We start from the raw sequence: 22,360 nt of genomic DNA, 5'->3' as shown, positions 1-22,360 counted from the left end.
TCCTGGTCATGCGAGGAGCACCAGGATGAGAATCTGGTCCACTTTTGGGAATAGCAGGTTCTAGTCGAGGCCTTCCTCGAGGCTTCCAGTATTTCCTTGACTGATTGCGACACAGGGAGAGAAGTCAGGGGGAGAGAAACCAAGCATTCAGATGAAGAGACTGAAGATTTGGATGCAACAGCGAACCCTGGCTCTGCGATAGCAGAGAGGGAAACAGAGGCAGAGGCAGTGGATCTCTGGTACTGAGTTGAAGTAGAAGGGAAAACCAAGGTTGGCGTGGCCACCGAGGAGCAATCAAGATCATAGTGGCTCGCACTGGTTTGAGATGGACCAGCGTCCGCAGAATCAGAGGAAAAGGCGGAAACGCGTATAGAAACCTTCCCTCCCAATCTAGGAGGAAGACGTCGGCCTCGAGGCGGTCCGGGGAGTACATCCGGGAGCAGAATTGAGGGAGTTTGTGGTTGAGGGGGGAGGCGAACAGATCTATCTGAGGAGTCCCCCACTTCTCGAACACCTGTCGTAAGGTTTGAGCGTGCAGCGACCACTCGTGTGGCTGGAAGAGGCGGCTGAGTCTGTCTGCCAGACAGTTCCGTTCTCCTTGTATGTACACCGCTCGAAGGAAGATGTTGTTGGAGATTGCCCACTTCCAGAGGCGCAGGGCTTCCCGGCAGAGGGTCCGAGACCCCGTCCCCCCTTGCTTGTTTACGTAGTACATTGCTACCTGGTTGTCGGTTCGAACGAGAACCACCCGGTCGTGGAGCAGATGTTGAAAAGCCACAGCGGCGAGATAGATGGCCCGAAGCTCCAGCACGTTGATGTGGCAGCGGCGGTCCTCTGTTGACCACATCCCCTGAGTGCGTAGGCCATCCAAGTGAGCTCCCAAGCGTACTCCGACGAATCCATGGTGAGTACCTTGCTGTGTGGGGGGGCGAGAAAAAGTAAACCTTTGGACAGATTTGAAGAGTCGGCCCACCAGAGGAGCGATCGTTGCAAGGAAGGAGTCACTGTCACGGGACGGTCAATTGGGTCCCGGTCCTGACGCCATTGGGAGGCCAGGGTCCATTGAGGAAACCTCAGGTGGAGGCGGGCGAAGGGTATGACGTGGACGGTAGAGGCCATGTGGCCCAGAAGAGTCATCATATGTCGAGCTGATACCGAGGTCAGCAGCGAGATCCTTCGACTCAGACTTACTAACACCTCTTGACGTGGAGGGGGAAGGAAGGAGCGGAGGTGAACCGTATCCAGCACGGCCCCGATGAACTGTAAGGACTGAGAGGGGTTCAGCTGGGATTTTGGGAAGTTTACCTCGAACCCCAGCCCTTGAAGGTAAATAATAGTCTGTCGGGTCGCTGAGATAACCCCCTCCCTGGATGGGGCTTTGATCAGCCAGTCGTCCAGGTAGGGGAATACCTGGAAGCTCTGAGAGCGTAAGGCAGCTGCGACTACCACGAGGCACTTCGTGAAGACTCGGGGTGACGACGCAGGGCAAAGGGGAGGACTCGGTATTGTAGGTGCAGGTCCCCCACCTGAAAGCGCAGGAACTTGCGGTGAGCGGGGTGCACTGGAACATGTGTGTAGGCTTCCTTCAGGTCGAGGGAGCAGAGCCAATCGCCCTCGTCGATGAGAGGGTAGAGAATCGGTAGGGAAAGCATCCGGAACTTTTCCCGCACCAGAAATTTGTTGAGTCGCCTCAAGTCTAGAATTGGGCGTAGGTCTCCCGTCTTCTTTGGTACCAGGAAGTAACGGGAGTAGAATCCTTTCCCCCGTTGGTTGGGGGGAACCACCTCCACTGCCCGTAGGTGAAGCAGTTCTCGAGCTTCTGAGAGAAGGAGGGGTAACTGAGTTTGGTTGGGGGGGCACATCCTTGGAGGATTGTCTGGAGGGTTTCTCCGAAAGTTGAGAGAGTATCCTGATGAGATCACGCCAAGGACCCATGCATCAGACGTGACTTGTTCCCAGCGCGGGTAGAAGGCTCTGAGACGTCCCCCGATGGGGAGGATGCCTGGGGCTGTGGCAGAGGGGGCCAGCCCCCGTCCGCTTGTCCCGTCAAAAGGACGGGGATGGTTTGGCAGTCGCAGGTGGCTGGGACTTTGGCGGAGCCCGATGATGAGCTTGCGGGCGTCGGGGTGGAGGCCGTGAGAAGGCAGGGGTGGATTTTTGAGGGTAACGGCGTGGGGGGGGGGGGGGGGCCCTGAACGGCCTAGACGTTGGCGGTTTAGGCTTTTGCCGAACGAGGGAAGCAAACGAGCGTTCATGCTCCGAAAGGCGTTTCGTAGCTGCCTCGATAGCGTCATCAAAAAGTTCTTTGCCCACGCAGGGGAGGTTAGCCAACCGGTCCTGTAAGTTGGAGTCCATGTCGACGAGGCGTAACCAGGCTAGGCGGCGCATGGCGATAGCGAAGGCTGCCACTCTGGAGGAAAGTTCGAAGCCATCATAGGCCACGTGAAATAGATGGAGGCGTAGGTTGGAGAAAACCTCCAGGAGCAGGTTAAAGGCTCCTTGGCGTGAGGCCGGCAGGTTGGTTGCAAAGGCTCCCAACAGTCCAATGAGGTGTTTCAAGTAGGACGTGAAGGTGAAAGTGTAACTTTGTACCCTAGAGGCCATCATAGAGTTCTGGTACAGTCTTCTGCCGAACTTGTTAAGGGTCCGACCCTCTCGACCCGGGGGGGACCGCCGCTGAGACCCGGGAGGGGTGGGCCTTTATCAGGGACTGGTGGGAGAGCTGTGGTTGCTCAAATCCGGGGTATGGTACTGTACGGTATTTGGACTCCATTTTGGAGGGGACAGCTGTTACCATATAGGGGGTCTCCAGATTCCTGAAGAAAGCCTGTTGGAGTACCGGATTGGGAGGTAAGCGGAGGGACTCTCTGGGCGGTGACGGTAAATCTAGTTCCGCCAGGTACTCTTTAGAGTATCTCGAGTCGGACTGGAGGTCTAAGTCCAGAGCGTGGCCCATGTCCTGGACAAAGCGAGTGAAGGAGGGGCGAGACGTTCCCGGGGCCCCGTGTGGGGACGGTGAACGAGACCTCCGTCGGGCGGAGAAGGACGGGGAGGCTTCCCTCGAGTATCGAGGTTCATGCTCTGACCCGCGCTCCGAGACCGGGGAAACACTGTGGCAGTGTTCCGGGGTCGAGGACCTACGTCGTCTGGAGGAGCCCCTCGGAGACGATGCCGGGGTACGGGGTACCGATCGATGTCGAATCGGTGACCTCGACCCGGACTCCCTTGGCGAAAGCCTGGGACCTCGGCTCGGAGCCCCGGTCCGAGGGGGAGTTAGGAGGATGTGAGGGTTGGAGAGTGATAACTCAGTCACCTTCAGCGGTCCTGTACGGGGCGTCGGTGAACGGCCTCGTAGTGTGGGAGAACTCCGGGCCTTCTTAGAGGTATGGCGGTTCGAGGTTTCGGTTGTCTTAGTGCGACGCTTTGCCCCATGGCGGTCCGTGGAGGGAGAGCGTCTCGGGCGCCTCGGCGAGGAATCCGAGGAGGATGGAATGCGGTGAAGCTGGCGCACTTTGCCCCGAGGAGGCTCGACGTGAGGCTCAGGCTGGTCCGGCGCACGCAAGGTCGAGGTCGGTTGTAGATGGGCCAGTGCAGCGGACAGCTCCGACGAGATCATCGCCCGGAGCAGGTCCTGGAAAACGGGCACGGACAGCATCGAGGCATGTCCGATGCCTCGGTGCACTCCACCGGGGGCGACCTCGTGTTAGAGTATTCCCGTGTGGTGGAGGCACGGCCCGAAGGCTTGGCAGGCTTCGCCGGGGCTGAAAGCATGGGGCTTCCACCATGCGTCGCCGGTGTCCCCAAGGCTGGCTTCTTCGCTGGTGCGGAACCTGAAGAAGGAAGAGGAGACTTACCCGGGGCCGAGGCTTTTTGCTGTCCCGAGGGCTTCGGGGTCGAGTCTCGAGGTGATGCCCAGGCATTCGGGGCCGAGGTCAAGGCCGGGGCCGACCTTGAGGCCGAGGTAGTGGGTTGGTCGGCGGTGAAAAGGTCCGCCATGCGGGCTTTTCTTCGACGGAGGGCCCGGTTCTGAAAAGTAGCGCACTGAGGGCAGGAGTCGGTTGGATGGGCGGCCCCCAGGCAGAGGATGCACCGGCGATGCGGGTCTGTGATGGAAAGAAGCCGCTTGCACCGGGTGCACTTTTTAAAGCCAGTCTGGGGCCGGGACATAGAAAAAGAAACTGGCCGCGGCTCGAATAGCCACGCGGCCCGGAAGCCTCCGGGTCGCGAAACGAAGCAGGAACAGGGAAGAAAAAGAAAAATTTTGCGCACAGCGACTTAATCGAAGGCAAAAACAAAAAAATTGCGGTGCTAGAAGGCAGTTGGGGCAGAGCCTGGAAAAAAACGACTTCTAGGCTCAGCGGAAAAATTTGAACTGGAGACCACGAGGGGGAGATGCGCCCTCTGGTGGAGCAGGAAGGCACGCATGTGTGGAGCAGCACAGCAAACTTTAAATCAGGGGTGCCCACACTTTTTGGGCTTGCGAGCTACTTTTAAAATGACCAAGTCAAAATGATCTACCAACAATAAAATTTAAAAAAAACACAACGCACACTGTACGCATAGAAAATGTTAATTACCATTCCTATTCCAGGGTTTTTCAAAGAGGTCAAAGCAGATGACTCTATGCACTATCACCTCAGTAACAACCATACAAAAATAGACAAATATACCCCCCTCCCTTTTTACTAAACCACGATAGCAGTTTTTAGAGCGCAGGGAGCTGCGCTGAATGCCCAGCGCTGCTCTCGACGCTCATAGGCTCCCTGCGCTAAAAAACTCTATTGCGGTTTAGTAAAAGGGGACCTTAGTGTAAAATATAGACAGCAGATATAAATTGAGACACATTTCGATCACTAAATTTAAAATAAAATCATTTTTCCTACCTTGTCTGGTGATTTCATGAGTCTCTGGTTGCACTTTCTTCTTCTGACTGTGCATCCAGTCTTTCTTCCCTTCTTTCAGCCTGTATGCTTCCTCTCCTCCAGACCTCATTCCCTCCCCCAATTTTTCCTTCCTCTCCCCTGCCCTTTCTTTCTCTCTGCCTCCCTTTCCTTTTTTTCTGTTTCTCTTCTTTCCTTCTGTCTCCCTGCCTGCCCTTTTTCTTTCTTTCTTTCTCCCTGCCCTCCCCCAAGACACTGCCACTGCCATCGGGGACCCAAACTGCCATCGGGGACCAGGACCCAAACCGCCACCAATAACAGGCCCGAAAGCCGACGCCAATAACACGCCCAAAAGCCGACGCCGCCCCAACCTCTCCCTGCTTCGGCCGACCAGCATCGCGAGGAACTGTTGGGGGAAATGCTGCCGGGTCCTGCCTTCGCGGAAACAGAAAGTAGGCAGGACCCGGCAGCAAGAAGAGGAAATGCTTCATTTACTTGTCTCCCGCCTTAGCCCGTAGCGAACGCTTGCTTCAGGGCTCTCAACATGTGCGTGCCGGCTTCCCTTCTCTCCCCCCCCCCCCCGGACATAACTTCCGGTTTCGGAGGGAAGAGAAGGTAAGCCGGAACGCACACGTTAGAGCCACGGAGCATAAGTTCGCTACGGGATGAAATCTCCAAGCCGGTTTTTTGGGTATTTTTTTAAAATGTTCAGCAGCGGCAGATGACAGCTGGGTGGACCACCCAGCTAAAAGGCCCTAGGGAGAATACTGGAGAGGAAGGCTGATCGGCCCGTAGATCAGGACGGCAACACGAGTGCGATCGACTCGAGTTGCCTTCCTGAGCTACTGGTCGATCGCGATCGACGCGTTGGGCACCCCTGCTTTAAATCTTCAATCAAGTTTGCTTGAAAAAGCTGTCCGCATCGGGGCTCCGTAGATGACGTCACCCACATGTGAGAATATCATGCCTGCTTGTCCTGGGATAACATAAAAACATAAGAGTTGCCATATTGGGACAGACCAAAGGTCCATCAAGCCCAGCATACTGTTTCCAACAATGGCTAACTCAGGTCACAAGTACCTGACAAGATCCCAAGAAGAAAAACAGATTTTATGCTGCTTATCCGAGTAACCTGGAGTGACTATACGATAATAAGTTTGCAATTGATCTAATCTTCTATAAGTTTATCTAAACTGGTTTTGAACCTAGATGTACTTTTAGCTTCCATAACAGCAAATCTTGCAATTTGGAATAAAAAGACCAAATAAGTTGAAAATATCATTACTGATACTATGAGTCTCAAGAGTAGTTTCACAAGCTGCCTGCATGATATGAAAGTATCATATAGAAATTATGTACATACCAAAAAGGCCTTTCCGTGCAGGGTTAACAATGGACAGATCATTACATGGACTCCCTCCAATTACAAGGTCAAAAGGACCCCATTCAAATATCTGAAACAGAAGATAATCATAGCAGCTTTACATATAAAAGATATAGAAATCAACATTCTACTTGCAACTATCCTTTAAAATACAAACATTTCCTTCTAATTTCAAAGGTAATGGTATGACACATTACAAATGTGCTCTCCATTCATGGACATGGGCTTGTTGTGCTACTGGAACTTGCGTGTATCTGAGATACTGAAAGCTATGCTGTTGGTAGTTTCACTACTAGCAGGACCTCCCAAGGTGAACGGGTTTCAGCGGAGATGTCAGACTAACGATGTACCACCCATCTGGGCAGCAGATTGGCAGCGTTGGAGGCCGAGGATTGCGTTTGATGTGACAACATTGAATTTATACTGTGCAGAAGAAAGGCCCGGAATCTACTTCTGTATTCTGCCAAGAATACCTGATGATGATGATGAGACATAAAGAATCGACATATAGTACTAGAAGATGGTCCCCTAGGTCTACTGTGTTTCCCCCAAAATAAGCCCTAGCATGATTTTCAGGGTAGGTCTTACTATAAGCCCTACCCCCCCAAAATAAGTCCAAGTTGCCGGCGGCAGCAGCGCTTCCCCCGTGACCCTTCCATCTCTCCCACCAATCCGAACCCTGACCACGAGACTGAAATACAGTATCTTATAGCAACTCGCCTCGTCGGCAGCACAGGCCCCCATCACGGCTTTCTCATGCCCGAGTGTTCCTCTGCCGCATTGCTGATGACATCATCAGCAACGCGGCAGAGGAACATTCGGGCATGAGAAAGCTGTGATGGGGCCTGTGCTGCCGACGAGGCGGTTTGCTATAAGGTACTGTATTTTGGTCTCGCGGTTGGCGTTCGGATGGATGGGAGAGATGAGAGGATCAGCATGAGGGGGGTGCGCGGTGGCAGGGATGGGAGGGATTAAAAAAATGCTCCATGGGGGTATGGGAGGGAGGAAGGGAGGGATATAAGCTGCAAGGGTTCTGCTGCACAAGGGGAAGGAGGGATATAGGCTGCAAGGGTCCTGCTGCACAGGGGGATGGAAGGGAGGGGGGAGGGATAGAAAGATACTGCAAAAGGGGATGGGTGAGAGGGAAGGAAAGATGCTGCACATGTGAGGGAGAGAAAGGAAATAGGAAGAATTGGGGTGGAGGAGACGAAGTAGTGATAATCATTGTACATGAAAAAAAATAAGATCTTCCCGAAAATAAGCTAACCTCCGCCAAGCTTCTCGGCCAGTTGTGGAATATAATCACTCAAGTGCCTGACTCCGCAGGGGCAAGCACTGCTTCCAGGGAACCTACTCCTGAGCAGGTCAGCCAGACAGGTACTCTTTCAGAAGGGTTGCCCACGAGGCAGCAACTCCTCTAGCGGAGTGGTGTTTTCAATGCGATCGGCGGTTGTTTACCATAGCCCATATATATGGAAGAAATGATCATTTTAATCCATCTGTAAATCAAGGCTTTAGATGTTGGCCTTCCTTTCTTGGCATGATTTGTGAGAACAAAAAGGTAATCCAAAAGGCAAAACTCGTTGGTAACTGAGGTACCAAAGAAGCTTAACATCCGGCAAATGTAACACTTTATCCTTTTTCTTAGATCCCGTAGGATGAAAAACAGGCAAATAGACTTCTTGATTGACGTGGAAGGCCGAGACTACTTTCGGTATGAAAGATGGGCCCATGCGTAAGGAGAGCTCTGCTTCCATGAAACTAGGGAACAGCTCCCTGCAAGATAGAGCTTGTAACTCAGAAACCCATCTCACCGACACTATTGTCACCAGTAACACTGTCTTGACTAAGATCCAAGAGGGAAGCCTCCCTTAAGGGTTCATACAGAGTAGTACTGAGACTTTACAACATGATGTTAAGGTTCCAGGAAGGGAAAGGGGAATGCATCAGAGGGTGCAGCCACAGAGCCCCTCTAATGAACTAGGCGACATCTGGGTAAGAGGCCAAGGAGCCTCATTCCCCTTGAGCTTGGAAATAGAGAACCTACACCAGTGTTCCCGCTAAGCTGCGCTGGCCTGCGCTCGCGCACAAAATATTACATCGCAGCGCACAAGTTTCTCTTCACAGCGCACACACGCGTCGCAAAGGTAAGGGGAGGTAAGGTAAGGGGACGCATTGGGGGGATTGCACTTCCCCACAATTGCCATGCTTCGGTTCCTCTTCTTCCTTCCTTCCTCCCCCCCCCCCCCGCGGGACCCTGCGGCACCATCAACTCTTACTCCCTCTAATGTCGGCCCTGCAGCTCCAGACTTCCTCGCATCTTCTCCCCTCCCCCTTTGGATCGCTATTATTTTAAATGTTATAGCCGCGGAGCTGTATCCATCAGTGGAGATGCCTAACCTCGGCCTGCCCCGGAACTCTTACTGCAACAGTGACTTCCTGTTCCTGCCTAGACGGGCGGCTGCTGCAGTAAGAGTTCCGGGGCAGGCCGAGGTTAGACATCTCCACTGATGGATACAGCTCCGCGGCTATAACATTTAAAATAATAGCGATTCAAAGGGGGAGGGGAGAAGGTGCGAGGAAGTCTGGAGCTGCAGGGCCGACATTAGAGGGAGTAAGAGTTGATGGTGCCGCAGGGTCCCGCGGGGGGGGGGGGGGGGAGGAAGGAAGGAAGAAGAGGAACCGAAGCATGGCAATTGTGGGGAAGTGCAGAGCTGCAGGGAAGAGTGTTGCGGTACCCAGCTGGAGGGAGAAGGAAGATGAGGGAGGGAATTAAAGGAGATGCCAGGGCTTGGAGCGTAGGAGGAAGGTATGCCAGTCTAAGGGAAAAGGAAGGGGGAGATGTGAGAGCATGGAGGGGGAGCGAAAGATGGAAGAAAAGGAAAGGAGAGAGATGCCAGAGAATCAGGGAAGGGGAGATACCAGACTATGAGGAGAGGTGTGGGAGAGGGAAGGCGAGGAGAGAGATGCCAGACCAATGGGGTGAAAGGAGAGATGGAAGGGGGAGGCATACAGTTTCTGGAAGGGGCATAGAAGGAGAGAAGATGCCATATAGGGGAAGAGAGACGGCAGACAGTGGATGGAAGGAAGAGAGTTACAAGAAGATGAGGAAAGGAGAAACCACAGAAGACAAAGGTAGAAAAAAATTTCTATTTATTTATTGCTTTAGGAGACATGTGTCACTGTTTCTGTGAAGCATTGTATGCAGAGTCCAGCTTCTTGCTGGTTCAATTTAACCTTTGTCTATGTATTTTTATTTTATCCCCCCTTTTACAAAACTGTGAAGCGTTTTTAGCACCAGCCTTGGTGGTAGCAGCTCTGATGCTCAGAATTTTATGAGCATCAGAGCTGTTACCTCCGTAGCTAAAATCCACACTACAGTTTTGTAAAAGAGGGAGGGGTTAGTTTGTGATTACATATTCCTTACTAGGCGAAGGTGTTTTCTGTGTTCTGTGTGTTCGAAAGACATGGTTTTCTGTTAGGATTGACGGTGTAGGATTGATCTGTGCTGGTCTGGCTTGTTTAGTTTTACAATGGGTGTATTGATGTACTGCTCACTGCAATATGTAAGATGCTGCCTTTTCCTAGGTACTCATGTGTGACGTGTGGTTTGTTACTAAAAATCATGTTTTTCTTACAGATGGGGGGGGGGGTGCCAAAAAATGATAGGCCCCGGATGTTACATATGCTAGGTACGCCACTGTATGTAAAGATACCAGAAAGCTGGCGTAGCAAAAACTTCTAAGTTTTGAGTATTTAACCCTCCCACAATCTCACGGGCACTCGTTTCAAGTTTATTGAGATTTTGATTTAAACGCAATATCAAATATTTTCAATGCGTATAACAAAAATAAATTTGGGGAAATAAATAAAACCATTTGAACCAGTGTTCCCGCTAAGCTGCGCTGGCGTGCGCTGGCGCACAAAATATTACATCGCAGCGCACACGTTTCTCGTCACAGTGCACGATCGGAAGAGGCGTACGGCAGATGGCAGGGCGGCGAGAGGAGAATCGGGCGAGTTGGCTCATAACTTGCTGGCGCCCGATATTTTTGGCTCACGGTGAAAAAAGTTTGCTCACAACACCCGCCCGCTTAGAGGGAACACTGCGAGAGCCCCTTTTGAAGTCCCTCATGCAAAAAGTCCAGGACTACTGAAATCGGAGCTTGCCTGGGCTCTACATCCTTTGCCACACACCAGCACTGAAAGAACTTCCAGGTCTTAGCATAGGTGCTATGGAGGATGTCTTCTTCACTCTGAACAACATGTTTAACAGCCATGTACGAATAACCCTTGTTTGTCAGGGTCATCCGCTCAAGAGCCATGCTGTAAGCCCAAAGTGTTCCAGATTCCCGATAGGGACCGGTCCCTGAGTGAGAAGATCCACTTGGACCAGAAGTCTGAGGCCTTAATTTCTCTGGAGACAAACTAGGCCTGCATACCATGGTCTGGCAAGGCCAATTGGGCACCACTAGGACTACCAAGCTGGGATGGATCACAATCCTGCAAATGACTCGACCAAGCATGGGCCAAGGAGGAAACACATACAAGAGCTTGATCTCCTGCCATGGTGTGTCCAACGCATCCAACCCCTCATTTCTGAGCTCAGATCTTCAGCTGTATAAAACAAGGCATCTTGGTGTTCACTACCGAGGCCATCAGATCCATCTGTGGAGACCAAGACTGCTGAATTATGGCATTGAACATCTGTGGAGACAGAGACCACTCCCCGGTCGAGAGTTTGCCATCTGAGAAAAGTTGGCCCGCACGTTTTCCATTCATGTGAGTAAGCTTCTGCCCACCGGAAGGAGTTAAGCTTCTAGGTGCAACGTGGCACTTTTATTGCCTCCTTGCCTGTTAACATATGCTACTGCTGTTGCATTGTCCAAGAAAACTCTGACTGCCTTGCCTTCCAGAGATTTCTCAAGTGTCTGCAGCACTACAGATGGCTCTGATATCCAGGCGATTTATGGATCACTTATGTTGAGTCAAAGTCCAACGCTCCTGGACTGGGTGTCCATCACAGGGCCCCCTCCTCCCAACTGTATATCTCCCAGAAGGAGGTATGCCCCTGGAAAAGGCAGCTGACCACAGCCACAATCACAGGCCACTCTTTGCTGAAGGTAGCCAAGGGAGCGATTGTTGTAGCAAGTCCGACTGAGGGGACCAGCGAGAATGAAGAGAGCCTTGGAGAGGTCTCTTGTGCACTCTAGTCCAAGGAACCACCTCTATGATCACCATCATCGCCCCTAGGATCTGCAGATAATGCCATGCCATGGGAGCCGGCCTCTAAAGCAGCTCCGAAAACAGCTTCTGAAGCTACAGTCAGCATGGCTCTGGAAGAAACTTTTGGCTCAAGGCCGTGTCGGACAAGATTCTCGGGTACTTCAGGCACTGAGTCGGTTCCAGTTGACTCTTCTTGAAGGTGACTATGCAGCATTGTTTGGGAAGAGCAGGAGGGAGGAGGGTACCTACATCTGGTGAAGGACATAAGACTTGAAGCGGACCAGTGGAGGGTGACAAAAATGATAACATAACTTAACATCGTACTAATAAACCGCATAACCATAAGTTCAATGCAGTGAAAAAAGATTAAAAATAACATAATCTAAGGATGATTTAAATTAGTTTGCTAAATATTTGAAAAAAAAGATGAGTTTTCAATTGAGTTTGCGCCAAAAGACCTATGAGGAGAGACTGGAAACCCTAAATATGTATACCCTAGAGGAAAAGAGGGATAGGGGAGACTTTCAAGTACTTGAAAGGTATTAATATAGAACAAAATCTTTTCAAGAGAAAGGAAAATGGTAAAACCAGAGGGCATAATTTGAGGCTGAGGGGTGGGAGACTCAAGAGCAATGTAAGGAAATTCTTCTTTATGGAGAGGGTGATGGATGCCTGGATTGCGCTCCCGAGAGAGGTGGTGGAGAGGAAAACGGTGATGGAGTTCAAAAAAGTGTGGGATGAACAGAGGATCTAAAATCAGAAAATAATAGTAAATATTGAAGCACTAAGGCCAGTACCAGGCAGTCTTGCACAGTCTGTGTCTGTATATGGCCGTTTGGTGGAGGATGGGCTAGGGAGGGTTTCAATGGCTGGGAGGGTATAGATAGGCTGGAGTGAGATTTGATGGAGACTTTAGTAGTTGGAACCTAAGCACAGTACCGGGCAGCTTTGGATTCTTGCCCAGAAATAGCTAAGAAAAAAAAAAATTGAAACTGAATTTATGTATTATTTATTTATTTATTATACCGTTCTCCCAAGGGAGCTCAGAACGGTTTTACAAGAATTTATTCAGGTACTCAAGCATTTTCCCTTTCTGTCCCGTTGGGCTCACAATCTAGCTAATGTACCTGGGGCAATGAGGGGATTAAGTGACTTGCCCAGGGTCACAAGGAGCAGCGTAGGTTTGAACCCACAACCCCGGGGTGTTGAGGCTGTAGCTTTAACCACTGCGCTACACACACAGATTGGGCGGACCATTCGGGTCTTTATCTGCCGTCATCTATTATGTTACTATCTTTGAGAATAATAGGACCTCTTTTGCTCTCTATTCTGATACCTCCTGAAAGAGGATGTAGAGTAAGAAATAAGACTGAAGAGTGCCTTTAGAATTTTAACTTGCTGCTTGACGAGTATAGCAGCTTCTTGAAATTTATGTTTGCAGGGATGCTCTCCGTGGCATGGGACACATCATATCTGAGTTATGAAGTCTGAAATCTGTAGCAATATAAGTCTCCCAGGTGCCAATATCCATCATGGAGAATGTCAGTATCTATCACAGAATACTTGAGAAGTACTAGATGTCAAATCTCTGGACCTTGGAAGTGGATACAGCCCTCAGTTACCAAGAAGGATACATGATCCTCATGTTGGAGGAGGGGAGGGGGGTTATTTCAAGGACATCAGTGATCTTGGTGTCCGAGTACCTCAGTGCTCTTGGTGCTGTGCTCCAATGAGGTGCGATCTTGATGTGCACTAGCCTCCGTCTAGCATTCGGCATTAAGAGCCCTTGGCATTGATGAAATCAAGGTTGAATCCTTCCTTTTCTTTAGCCTGGACTCGAAAGATGGATGGTCTCAGTGACCTTTAATGATGCTCAATATTGAGGGTGGCCTGTGCACGTTCAATGCTGATGCATCCTTAACATCTAAGACACTCTGAGATACATGAAGATTGATGTTTCTGATGCTGAAGTTGAAGGACTGGATTTAAGAACACCAAAACCTTGTTCTCTTTGTTTCTCACAACTATGAAGATTTAACAAAATTTTAAGCAAGAGGGTTCATAGTTGGGTCTACAGGCACTACAGACACCAGTTAAGGATATTCATATTAGATATGGGCCTGTTGTACTAGGTGCTATTTTTAAAGCCACCAGGAGTTGGTTTTTTTTTTGTTTTTTTTAATCTGGTTCTTCTTCTTTCCTTCCTTATTTGTCTTTTTTACAAGCATTGTTTTTCTCCCAGGACTTAATTTAGATTGTGAGCCCGTTTGGAACAGAGAGAGTAGGTTTAATGTGCCTATCATATTATTAGCTTTGTAAATCGCTTAATACTTATGTGCTAGTGGTATATCAAATTCAATAAATACAATACTAAGTTGTCTGGAAAAATAGCTATTACAAAATCTAACAACTTGGATTTTTGAACAAATCCAGACTAAGAACCCAAAGGCCTCAACTGAGGCCTACTCTAGGCCAAGCATGAAAGTTAAAGGAAATTTTAAAGGTCAAAAACCTAAGGCACTATCAGAAAAAAACATGACAGCAACATAACCGAAAGAAATTTACAAAAGTGAATTTTGAATCAGAAAAACATCTTGATGTGCACTTTGTAGACATTGGACTGATCAACTTTATGGAAAGAGCGGCAACAGCAGGAGAGAGAAATGGCACACATGCAGAGTGAGGCAGCTCCAAAGCTTTTAGTATTTTTAAACTAGAGTAGCTTCCTGCATAGGCTCTGTTGATGAATTCACCTATGTTGTAAGGATTTGCTATCCTGCTTGTTCTTGAAGAACATGATTTACCAATTCCTATAGTGAGGACTGAGTAGAATAGAAATTTTGGAAGCTTTCACGTACATGTTTGCGTGTCACATTCCGCACATCACCGACGTACATGATCTTGCCCTGATGTCGCACCATTCCCACAGTGATTGAGTCTTCACACACCTCAGAGGCAATGTAACAGTCCACTTGGATCCCAAGGTCCTTTAGCACCAGAAGACCTGCCACAGAATGAAAGTAAAGTACAAACATAGAAAATGATGGCAGATAAAGACCATCAGGGCAGTTCTATAAGCTAGGTGCTAAATTTAACTAGAATACTAACTTATTTGCACATGTCAATATTATGGCTAAGTGCTATTTTGTGAATACACACCTATCTTGTACACTGCATATTTGCAAGGAAGCATACACATAGTCGAACACAGGAAGGATATAAGTAGGTTTCCACTTACACACATAACTTACAGAATATTTTAAGTTACGCATATTACTGCCTCATTTAGATGCTTTAACTTACACCAGCTCTATAGTTGACTTAAGTGTGCATGCTTAAAATGTTAGACATATCAATACCAAGTTATCCTAGTAGTCTATTATAATAGAACTTATGAACCTAGATTCCATTATAGAAAAGGCTCCTATCATGTGCCAAGTTACAGAATTGCCTATCATCATATGGCCTAGTCATACAAACCACTAAACCTTACTATCCTTTCCCCTCCTTTAGAGATCCTCTGTGCCAGTCCCATGCTTTCTAAAATTCAGATATACTTCTCACCTTTACCATCTTTATTGGGAGGTCATCCATACATATACCACTTTCTGTAAATAAGTTATATCCTTAGATTACAACTGAGTCTATTGTCTTTCACCTTCATCCAGTGCCCCCTGGTTCCAGAGTTTCCTTTCAACTGCAAAAAGCCCAGTTTTATCATATAAAGAAAAGGAATGGGATTTGATATACTATCTTTCTGTAGTTACAATCAAATTAGTTTATATATTATAATACAGTTACTTATTTTGTACCTGGGACACTGGAGGATTAAGTGACTTGCTTAGAGTCTTAACAAGCTGCAATAGGAATCATGCCCAGTTCCCCTGGTTCTCAGGTCATTGCACTAACCATTAAGCTACTGTTCTACTCTCCTTCCTTTTTTTCCCTGCTAGCCATTCCTCTCTGGGAAAGGACATAATCTCTTTTTCCAGCAAGACATTCTTTTTTTTTTTTTGAATATATTTTTATTGAATGAACCAATCACGAGAGGTACAATCAGCAACCAAGCCAAAAAAGAATAACATCATAGAGACAATAATCAGGTATACAATACAGCTAGGTCAGAGATCAAGCACTCAAACAGAGCCTACTCATGAAAGTTCACAATTTTCATGTTTGAAACAGAACAACAGGAAAGCAAACCTCCCTCCCTCCCCCCGCCCCAAATCCACCCGCCCCCCTCCCCTTGCATCCTGAGGAACCGACCCAACTTAGAACGAGTCCCAGCACTCCATACAAAAGCAGTCCCAAAAAGCTAGGGTGGGTTAACTGTGCTGACCCTCAAGACCAAGCACCCAAAAGCAGAGTCCTGTCTCACCGCTACATCTACTCTGTAAATTTTGACAAACGTGAGCAGAATGGACCAAGGAGCTGCTCAATAAATCTGCTCAGGGGAGATCACCTTAGCCTTGGCCCACGAGGCGGCCATACTCCTGATAGAATGTGCCTTAACAGAAATAGGAGATAGTTAAACACAAAGAAAGTAGGCTGATGAAATGGCTTTACAGATCCATCGGGGCATAGGGGCCTTGGGAGCAGTAGCGCCCCACTCAGAAGAATGAGTTAACACAAAAAGGTGGTCAGAGGCAAAACTCATTTGTGACCTCTAGACAGCACAGGCAAACACGCTTTCTGATTAACATGGAATGCCACCACCACCTTCAGCAGAAATGAAGGAACTGTGCGGAGAGATATCCCCATCTCCAAGACACTCAGGAAAGGTTCTCTACATGACAGAGTCTGGAGTTCCGAGACATGTCTCGTTGAAGTAAGGGCGAAGTAAGGGCGAATAGATGAAGGTCCAAGAGAGAAGCATCTTGCAGAGGCTCAAATGGAGCTCTGATGAGGCCAGACAAAACCAAGTTAAGGTCCCATGAAGGGAACGGTGGATTGATTGGAAGTCTAATGCGAAGAGCACCTTTCAAAATCTGGCCACGTCAGGGTGAGATGCAAGCGAATGACTACAGTCCTGAGCTCTGAAACAAGACAGCCCAGCGGCTTAGACCCAAAGGGAAGCTATGGCGAGGCCTTTAACGAGGCCTACCTGGAGAAAGGCTAGCACCACTGAAACTAGAGCAGAATACGGCTCCTCACTGGCCTGGTCATACCAGTGTTGGAAAGTTACATTACATTACATTAGTGATTTCTATTCCGCCATTACCTTGCGGTTCAAGTCTTCCACCCCTTAGCGTAGGCAGACACAGTAGCTGACTACTTAGATTTTAGAAGGGTAGAAATGACATCAGAATATCCTTTGAGCTCCAAAGCTTTCCCTACTGAGTCATAATTCGCTGTAGGATCTGACCTATCAAGGGCCAGGGAGGAAAACATACAGTAGAACTCCCTGCGATCAAGGCTATACCAGAACGTCTAGGCTCTTGCTTCCGGGCTTGAATCTATGACTGAAGAATTGGACGGCATTCAAGTGCTTCGCTGTTGCCATTAGGATGAAGTGAGATAAGTTGAAGATAATCATTTAGCCTTTTTTCTAAATAATTATCTTCAACTTATCTCTCTCTAATTTTAATTCCTCCATCCTTTGTATTTGTGGTCTAAGAAAGAGCGATTTATGAGAAACTTTAAGTGCATTAGATGGTGTGCATAGCGTTGATTCTCAGGAGGCAGACGTTCAGGATTTGAAATTTAATATCTACTGGGGATCAAGATCTTGGAATTTTGTCAGTCTCTTTATAAACAATCGTAACGACAGTGTACCTTCCTCTTGTGCTAAGAATACTGCATACAAAAAAGGAATTATAAAAAATTTAAAGAGATCTAGGACCATTGACAAATTATTGTAATGAATAGATACCATTTTTCTATTATAAGTACAATGCAAGTGAATGGGTGGGAGGGGGGAATTCTGAATTTTATTAAATGTTTGGATCAGTAGAAAAGAATATTTTATAGGATATATTTGATTGCATATGTTATGGTAGGGGTGGGAGGGAAGGGGTTAAGTTTTATGTATTAATGTTAAATATGATAGAAATTCAAGTGATGTATTGATACACTTGTAAGATGTAAAAATGAATAAAGATTAAAAAAAAAGAAGAAGAAAGAGCGATTTCCATAAGATTGTTATTTCTTCTTAATTTGTCACTTTGATTTGATTTGTAAAAGGAGCCCTTTGTTTTATTGCCCAAGCTATTTCCTCCTCAGTGTTCTCCCCAGGGCCTTTTAGCCGGGCGCACTGCCCAGCTAATTTAGATGACCGCCCGGCGAATCCTTCTGCTGCTGCTCCTTCCCGGGCTGACTCTCTACCGAAAATTTTGTTTGACGCCTTTTTTTTTGCCAGCATGCTTTTACTTGCTTCGGGCCTTCCTCGTTGCCGGGTCCTGCCTACTTTCTGTTTTCGCGAAGGCAGGACCCGGCAGCGAGGAAGGCCCAAAGCAAATAAAAGCAGTAAGCTCTAAGCTTCCCTCCGGGGCTCTATCGTGTGCGTGCTGGCTTCCCTCCCCCCCCCACGGGACGCAACTTCCAGTTTCAGAGGGAAGAGAAGGGAAGCTGGCACACACACGATAGAGCCCCGGAGGGAAGCTTAGACCTTACTGCTTTTACTTGCTTTGGGCTTTCCTCGCTGCCGGGTCCTGCCTTCGCGGAAACAGAAAGTAGGCAGAACCCGGCAACGAGGAAGGCCCGAAGCAAGTAAAAGCAGCAAGTTGTAAGCTTCCCTCCGTCGCTGACCTATGAAAGATAGGTCAGCGATGGAGGGAAGCTTACAACTTGTCTAGCGACTCTACCAACGGGTTTGTGAGCTGGGAGGGATGGGAAGAGAAATGCTACTGCTGCACCGAAGTGGGGAGAGGAGAGGGAAGAGAAATATTCTGCTGCTGCACCCATTTTGGGGGGAAGGGAAGAGAAATGTTGCTGCTGCACCCAATTTTTTGGGGGGAGGGGGAAGAGAAAAGCTGGTGCACCCAATGGGGGGGAGAGCAAAGCTGCTGCTGTACCCAATTGGGGAGGGGGCAGGGGAATAGAAGTGCTGCTGCACCCAATTGGGGAGGGGGGGAGGGGAAGAGACATGCTGCAGCAGCACCCAATTGGGGAGAGAGAGGGGAGAAGGAAGACCAGGGAAGGGAGATTAGAGGCAAGAGACGCCAAGACCATGGGAGGGAGGGAGGGAGGGAAAGGAAAGGAAAGGAGCTACCAGACCATGGAGGGGTGGAGATATGTCAGCGCATATGGGGGGAGGGGGAGGAGCGAGATGCCAGACCATTGGGTGGAGTGGGAAGGAAGGAAGGAAAGGAGAAGAGAGAGATGCTAGAGCATAGGGGAGGGGGGTGAAGATGAAATGAATCATGTATAAAGGAGAGAAAGGGCACAGGATATACAGTTTATTGAAAGGACATAGAAAGAGGGAAGATGCTATATGGAACAGAGAAAGGGCAGACACTGGATGGAAAGGGCAGAGAGGGTGGACAGTGGATGCAAGGGGCAGAGAGAGGGTGGACAGTAGATGGAAGGGGTAGAGAGAGAGAGGGCAGAGGCTGGGTGGAAGGGGCAAAGAGAGGACAGATGTTGCATGGAAGGGAGCGAGGAGAAACGCTGAATAAAAAGAAGAGAGCGAAGAGAAGATGATTAAAGCAGAAACGACAAAAGGTAGAAAAAATTTTTTTTTGTTGCTTTACATAGAATTTAGTATTGAACTGTATTAATTAAAGTTTATAAATAGGAAATTGAAATAAGGCAGTTTTTTTGGGACTAAACCCCTATCCTCAGGTCAGGACAGGATAGGATACCATAACAGCAGGGGTGCCCAAATGGTCGATCGCGATTGACCAGTAGATCGCAAAGGCAATGTGAGTCGATTGCGTTGCCTTTGCAATCTTTTTCTTCCTGCCTCCCTGAGCCAGGCCAGGCACGTACAAGTGCCAGACTCACAAGACTTCACCTCCGACGTCAATTCTGACATCGGAGAGGTAGTTCTGGGCCAGCAAATCGCTGCCTGGCTGGCCTGGAACTTCCTCTCCGACGTTAGAATTGACGTAGAGGTGAAGTCTTGTGAGTCTGGCGCTTGTATGTGCCTGGCCTAGCTCAGGGAAGCAGCAGGGAGAAATCGGCGTGGTGGCTTAGGGAGTAGGGAAAGAATCAGGGAAGTGGAGAAATCAGCGCGATGGCTTGGGGGGGGGCAGGAGGAGAGAGAAAGAAAGACAGGCAGGGGGAGAGAGAGAGAGAGAGAGAGAGAAAGAAAGGCATAAATAAAGAGGGGGCAGGGGAGAGAGAAACAGGCAGTCATGGGGAGAGAGAAAGAAAGAGAGACAGAAAGAAAAGGGAAGTGGCAGAAAGAAAGAAATATTGGATTTACAGTCAGAAGAGGAAGTGCAACCAGAGACTCATGAAATCACCAGACAAAAAGGTAGGAAAAATGATTTTATTTTCAATTTAGTGATCAAAATGTGTCCGTTTAGAGAATTTATATCTGCTGTCTATATTTTGCACTATGACCCCCTTTTACTAAACCGCAATAGCAGTTTTTAGCGCAGGGAGCCTATGAGCATCGAGAGCAGTGCAGGGCATTCAGCGCATCTCCCTGCGCTAAAAAAACGCTATTGTGGTTTAGTAAAAAGGGAGGGGGTATATTTGTCTATTTTTGTATAGTTGTTCCTGAGGTGACATTGCATAAAATCATCTGCCTTAACCTCTTTGAAAACCTGCGGAATATAAATGATAATTAACTTTTTCTCTGCTTTGTGTTTTTTAAAATTTTATTGTTGGTAGATCATTTTAACTTGGCCATTTTATAAGTAGCTCGCAAGCCCAAAAAGTGTGGGCACTCTTGCTGTTGAGCCATTCTTGTATGACTGGATGAGCTATATTTATCTTTTTTTTAGTTGTTTAAATTCATGCAGAAATAAATGGCTAGACTGAACTAATGACTTCATTAACGTATTTCCCTTTTTAAACCTCTATACCATTTGAAAGAGGGCAAATATCTAATTATTCCCTTCTAGCATTGGATGCTTCTTAAATTTAGTAAAAATATTCTGGCACAAGTGTCAAACCTTAAAAAAGGAAGTCATATTGAGCATTGGAAAATAATAATAATTAACTAATAATAATAGTACACATTTAGGGCTCCTTTTACTAAGTTGTGAAAATGGTTTTAGCGTGTGCTTAGCATACGCAGAATTACCACATGCGCTAGACGCTAGTGCCAGCATTGAGCTGGCGTTAGTTTTCCTGCGTACCGCGGGAGTTTGCGCGTGCTAAAAATGTTAGCGCACCTTAGTAAAAGAGGGGGTTAATTTTCCCCACCACCAAATTTCCCCATCCCGCCCCACCCGACTAGTTTTTCATGCCACCTGGCTGGAAAAAATTTCTGGGGAGAACACTGCTCCTGCCTCACAGGCAAATTTAAAATATCTTTATCTACTTGAGTTAATTTGAATGTTTCCCCAGATTTCCTAAATACATTTTGCCCTGATGTTTCCTTGCTTTTACAGGGTTATCATCAAGATTAGCATAATATTCCTTAAAGATATGACAATTTTTTATTTATTTATTCATTCAATTTTCTATACTGTTCTCCCAGGGGAGCTCAGAATGGTTTACTTGAATTTATTCAGGTATTCAAGCATGTTTCTCTTTCTGTCCTAGCGGGCTCACAATTTATCTAATGTACCTGGGGCAATGAGGGGATTAAGTGACTTGCCTAGGGTCACAAGGAGCTGCGCGGGTTTGAACCCACAATCTCAGGGTGCTAAGGCTATAGCTTTAACTACTGCACCACACTCTTATCAAAATGTTTAATCCTTTCCTTTTTATCTGTGACCCCCACTATTCTCCTAGGATCCTCATGGGAAGAGACCAATCTAACTAAGAATTGATTGTGGCAGGTTTCCAGGTCAATGAGGGTATTAAGAGAATTTAGCTAAGAATTATCCCCCTTTACTATTATATTTGTAGAGCTTGTACTTATAATAAGGAGGGGATTTCTTAGTTCATTGATGAAGTTAAGTCATTCAAAGTGGGCTCCTTTTACTAAGCAGTGTAAGAACATTTTACCTTGGGCAGGTGAGGTAAATGCTCCAATGCCCATTGACTTCATATGAGCGCATCGGAGCATTTACCTCACTGGCCCATGATAAAATGTTCTTATGCTGCTTAGTAAAACCCAGTGTTAGTTTATTAAGTCTTATTAATGTTGGTTCGATATTGTCTCGCCCATCAAACTTGTGTTTTTAGATGTATTATTTCTCGGTCTCTAGATTTCTTTTTAAAATAGAATAACTTACGATATCCCCTAACGACTGTTTTTGCTATTTTTCAAAAGAGGATGGGGTTATTTGTGCAGTCTGAATTAGTAGTACTATAATTCTGTCAACATTTTAAGATATATTCATTAAACATTTTGTCTTTGTATAAATCTAGGGGAAAATTTCAGGCATAGACCTCTTTCCTATCTTTATTAACAACCCAATCCACTCATATCTCCACCATCTGAACTGAGGGTATTAAGGTGTTGAAGATCAATATATAATCTATTTGGGATTTTGTACCATATGCTCTTGACAGGTGAGTATAATCTTCAAAACGATGTAAGATCCTCCAAATATCTAGGAGGTCCAAAACATAATAAAGTTATGCCCCCTATTTGAGTTCAATTTGGATTATACGATTTATCAATAGTGGAATCCCACACTGCATTAAGATCTCCTTCTAGCACAATAGGTAAATCTCCAAACTCCAATAAGATATTTTGTAATCTTTAGTAGAATTTATCATCGTACTGATTGGAAGATAACTCCAATTTATTTCAAACAAATTGAAACTGGCTTTGCTCTGCTGCTTTTATTAAGACAATTAG

At 47.3% G+C, this 22,360-nt stretch overlaps 1 protein-coding gene across 4 annotated transcripts in view; it reads right to left on the bottom strand.

Moving 5' to 3' along the window:
• Positions 1–22,360, bottom strand: part of DNMT3A (DNA methyltransferase 3 alpha) — a 660,717-nt gene that overhangs the window by 42,882 nt on the left and 595,475 nt on the right. For all 4 annotated transcript variants that reach the window (XM_033935457.1, XM_033935458.1, XM_033935459.1 and 1 more), the window contains 2 exons: positions 14,349–14,494; positions 6,244–6,334 (listed from right to left, as the gene is read on the bottom strand). In XM_033935457.1, coding sequence (XP_033791348.1) covers positions 6,244–6,334; positions 14,349–14,494 — 237 coding nt within the window. The remainder of the gene's footprint in view (positions 1–6,243; positions 6,335–14,348; positions 14,495–22,360) is intronic.

The sequence above is a fragment of the Geotrypetes seraphini genome, chromosome 3 (genome assembly GCF_902459505.1).
Source record: "Geotrypetes seraphini chromosome 3, aGeoSer1.1, whole genome shotgun sequence".
NCBI classification, from domain to species: Eukaryota; Metazoa; Chordata; class Amphibia; order Gymnophiona; family Dermophiidae; genus Geotrypetes; species Geotrypetes seraphini.
Note: the sequence above shows the minus strand (reverse complement) of the source record. Positions and strands in the feature narration are given on the sequence as shown.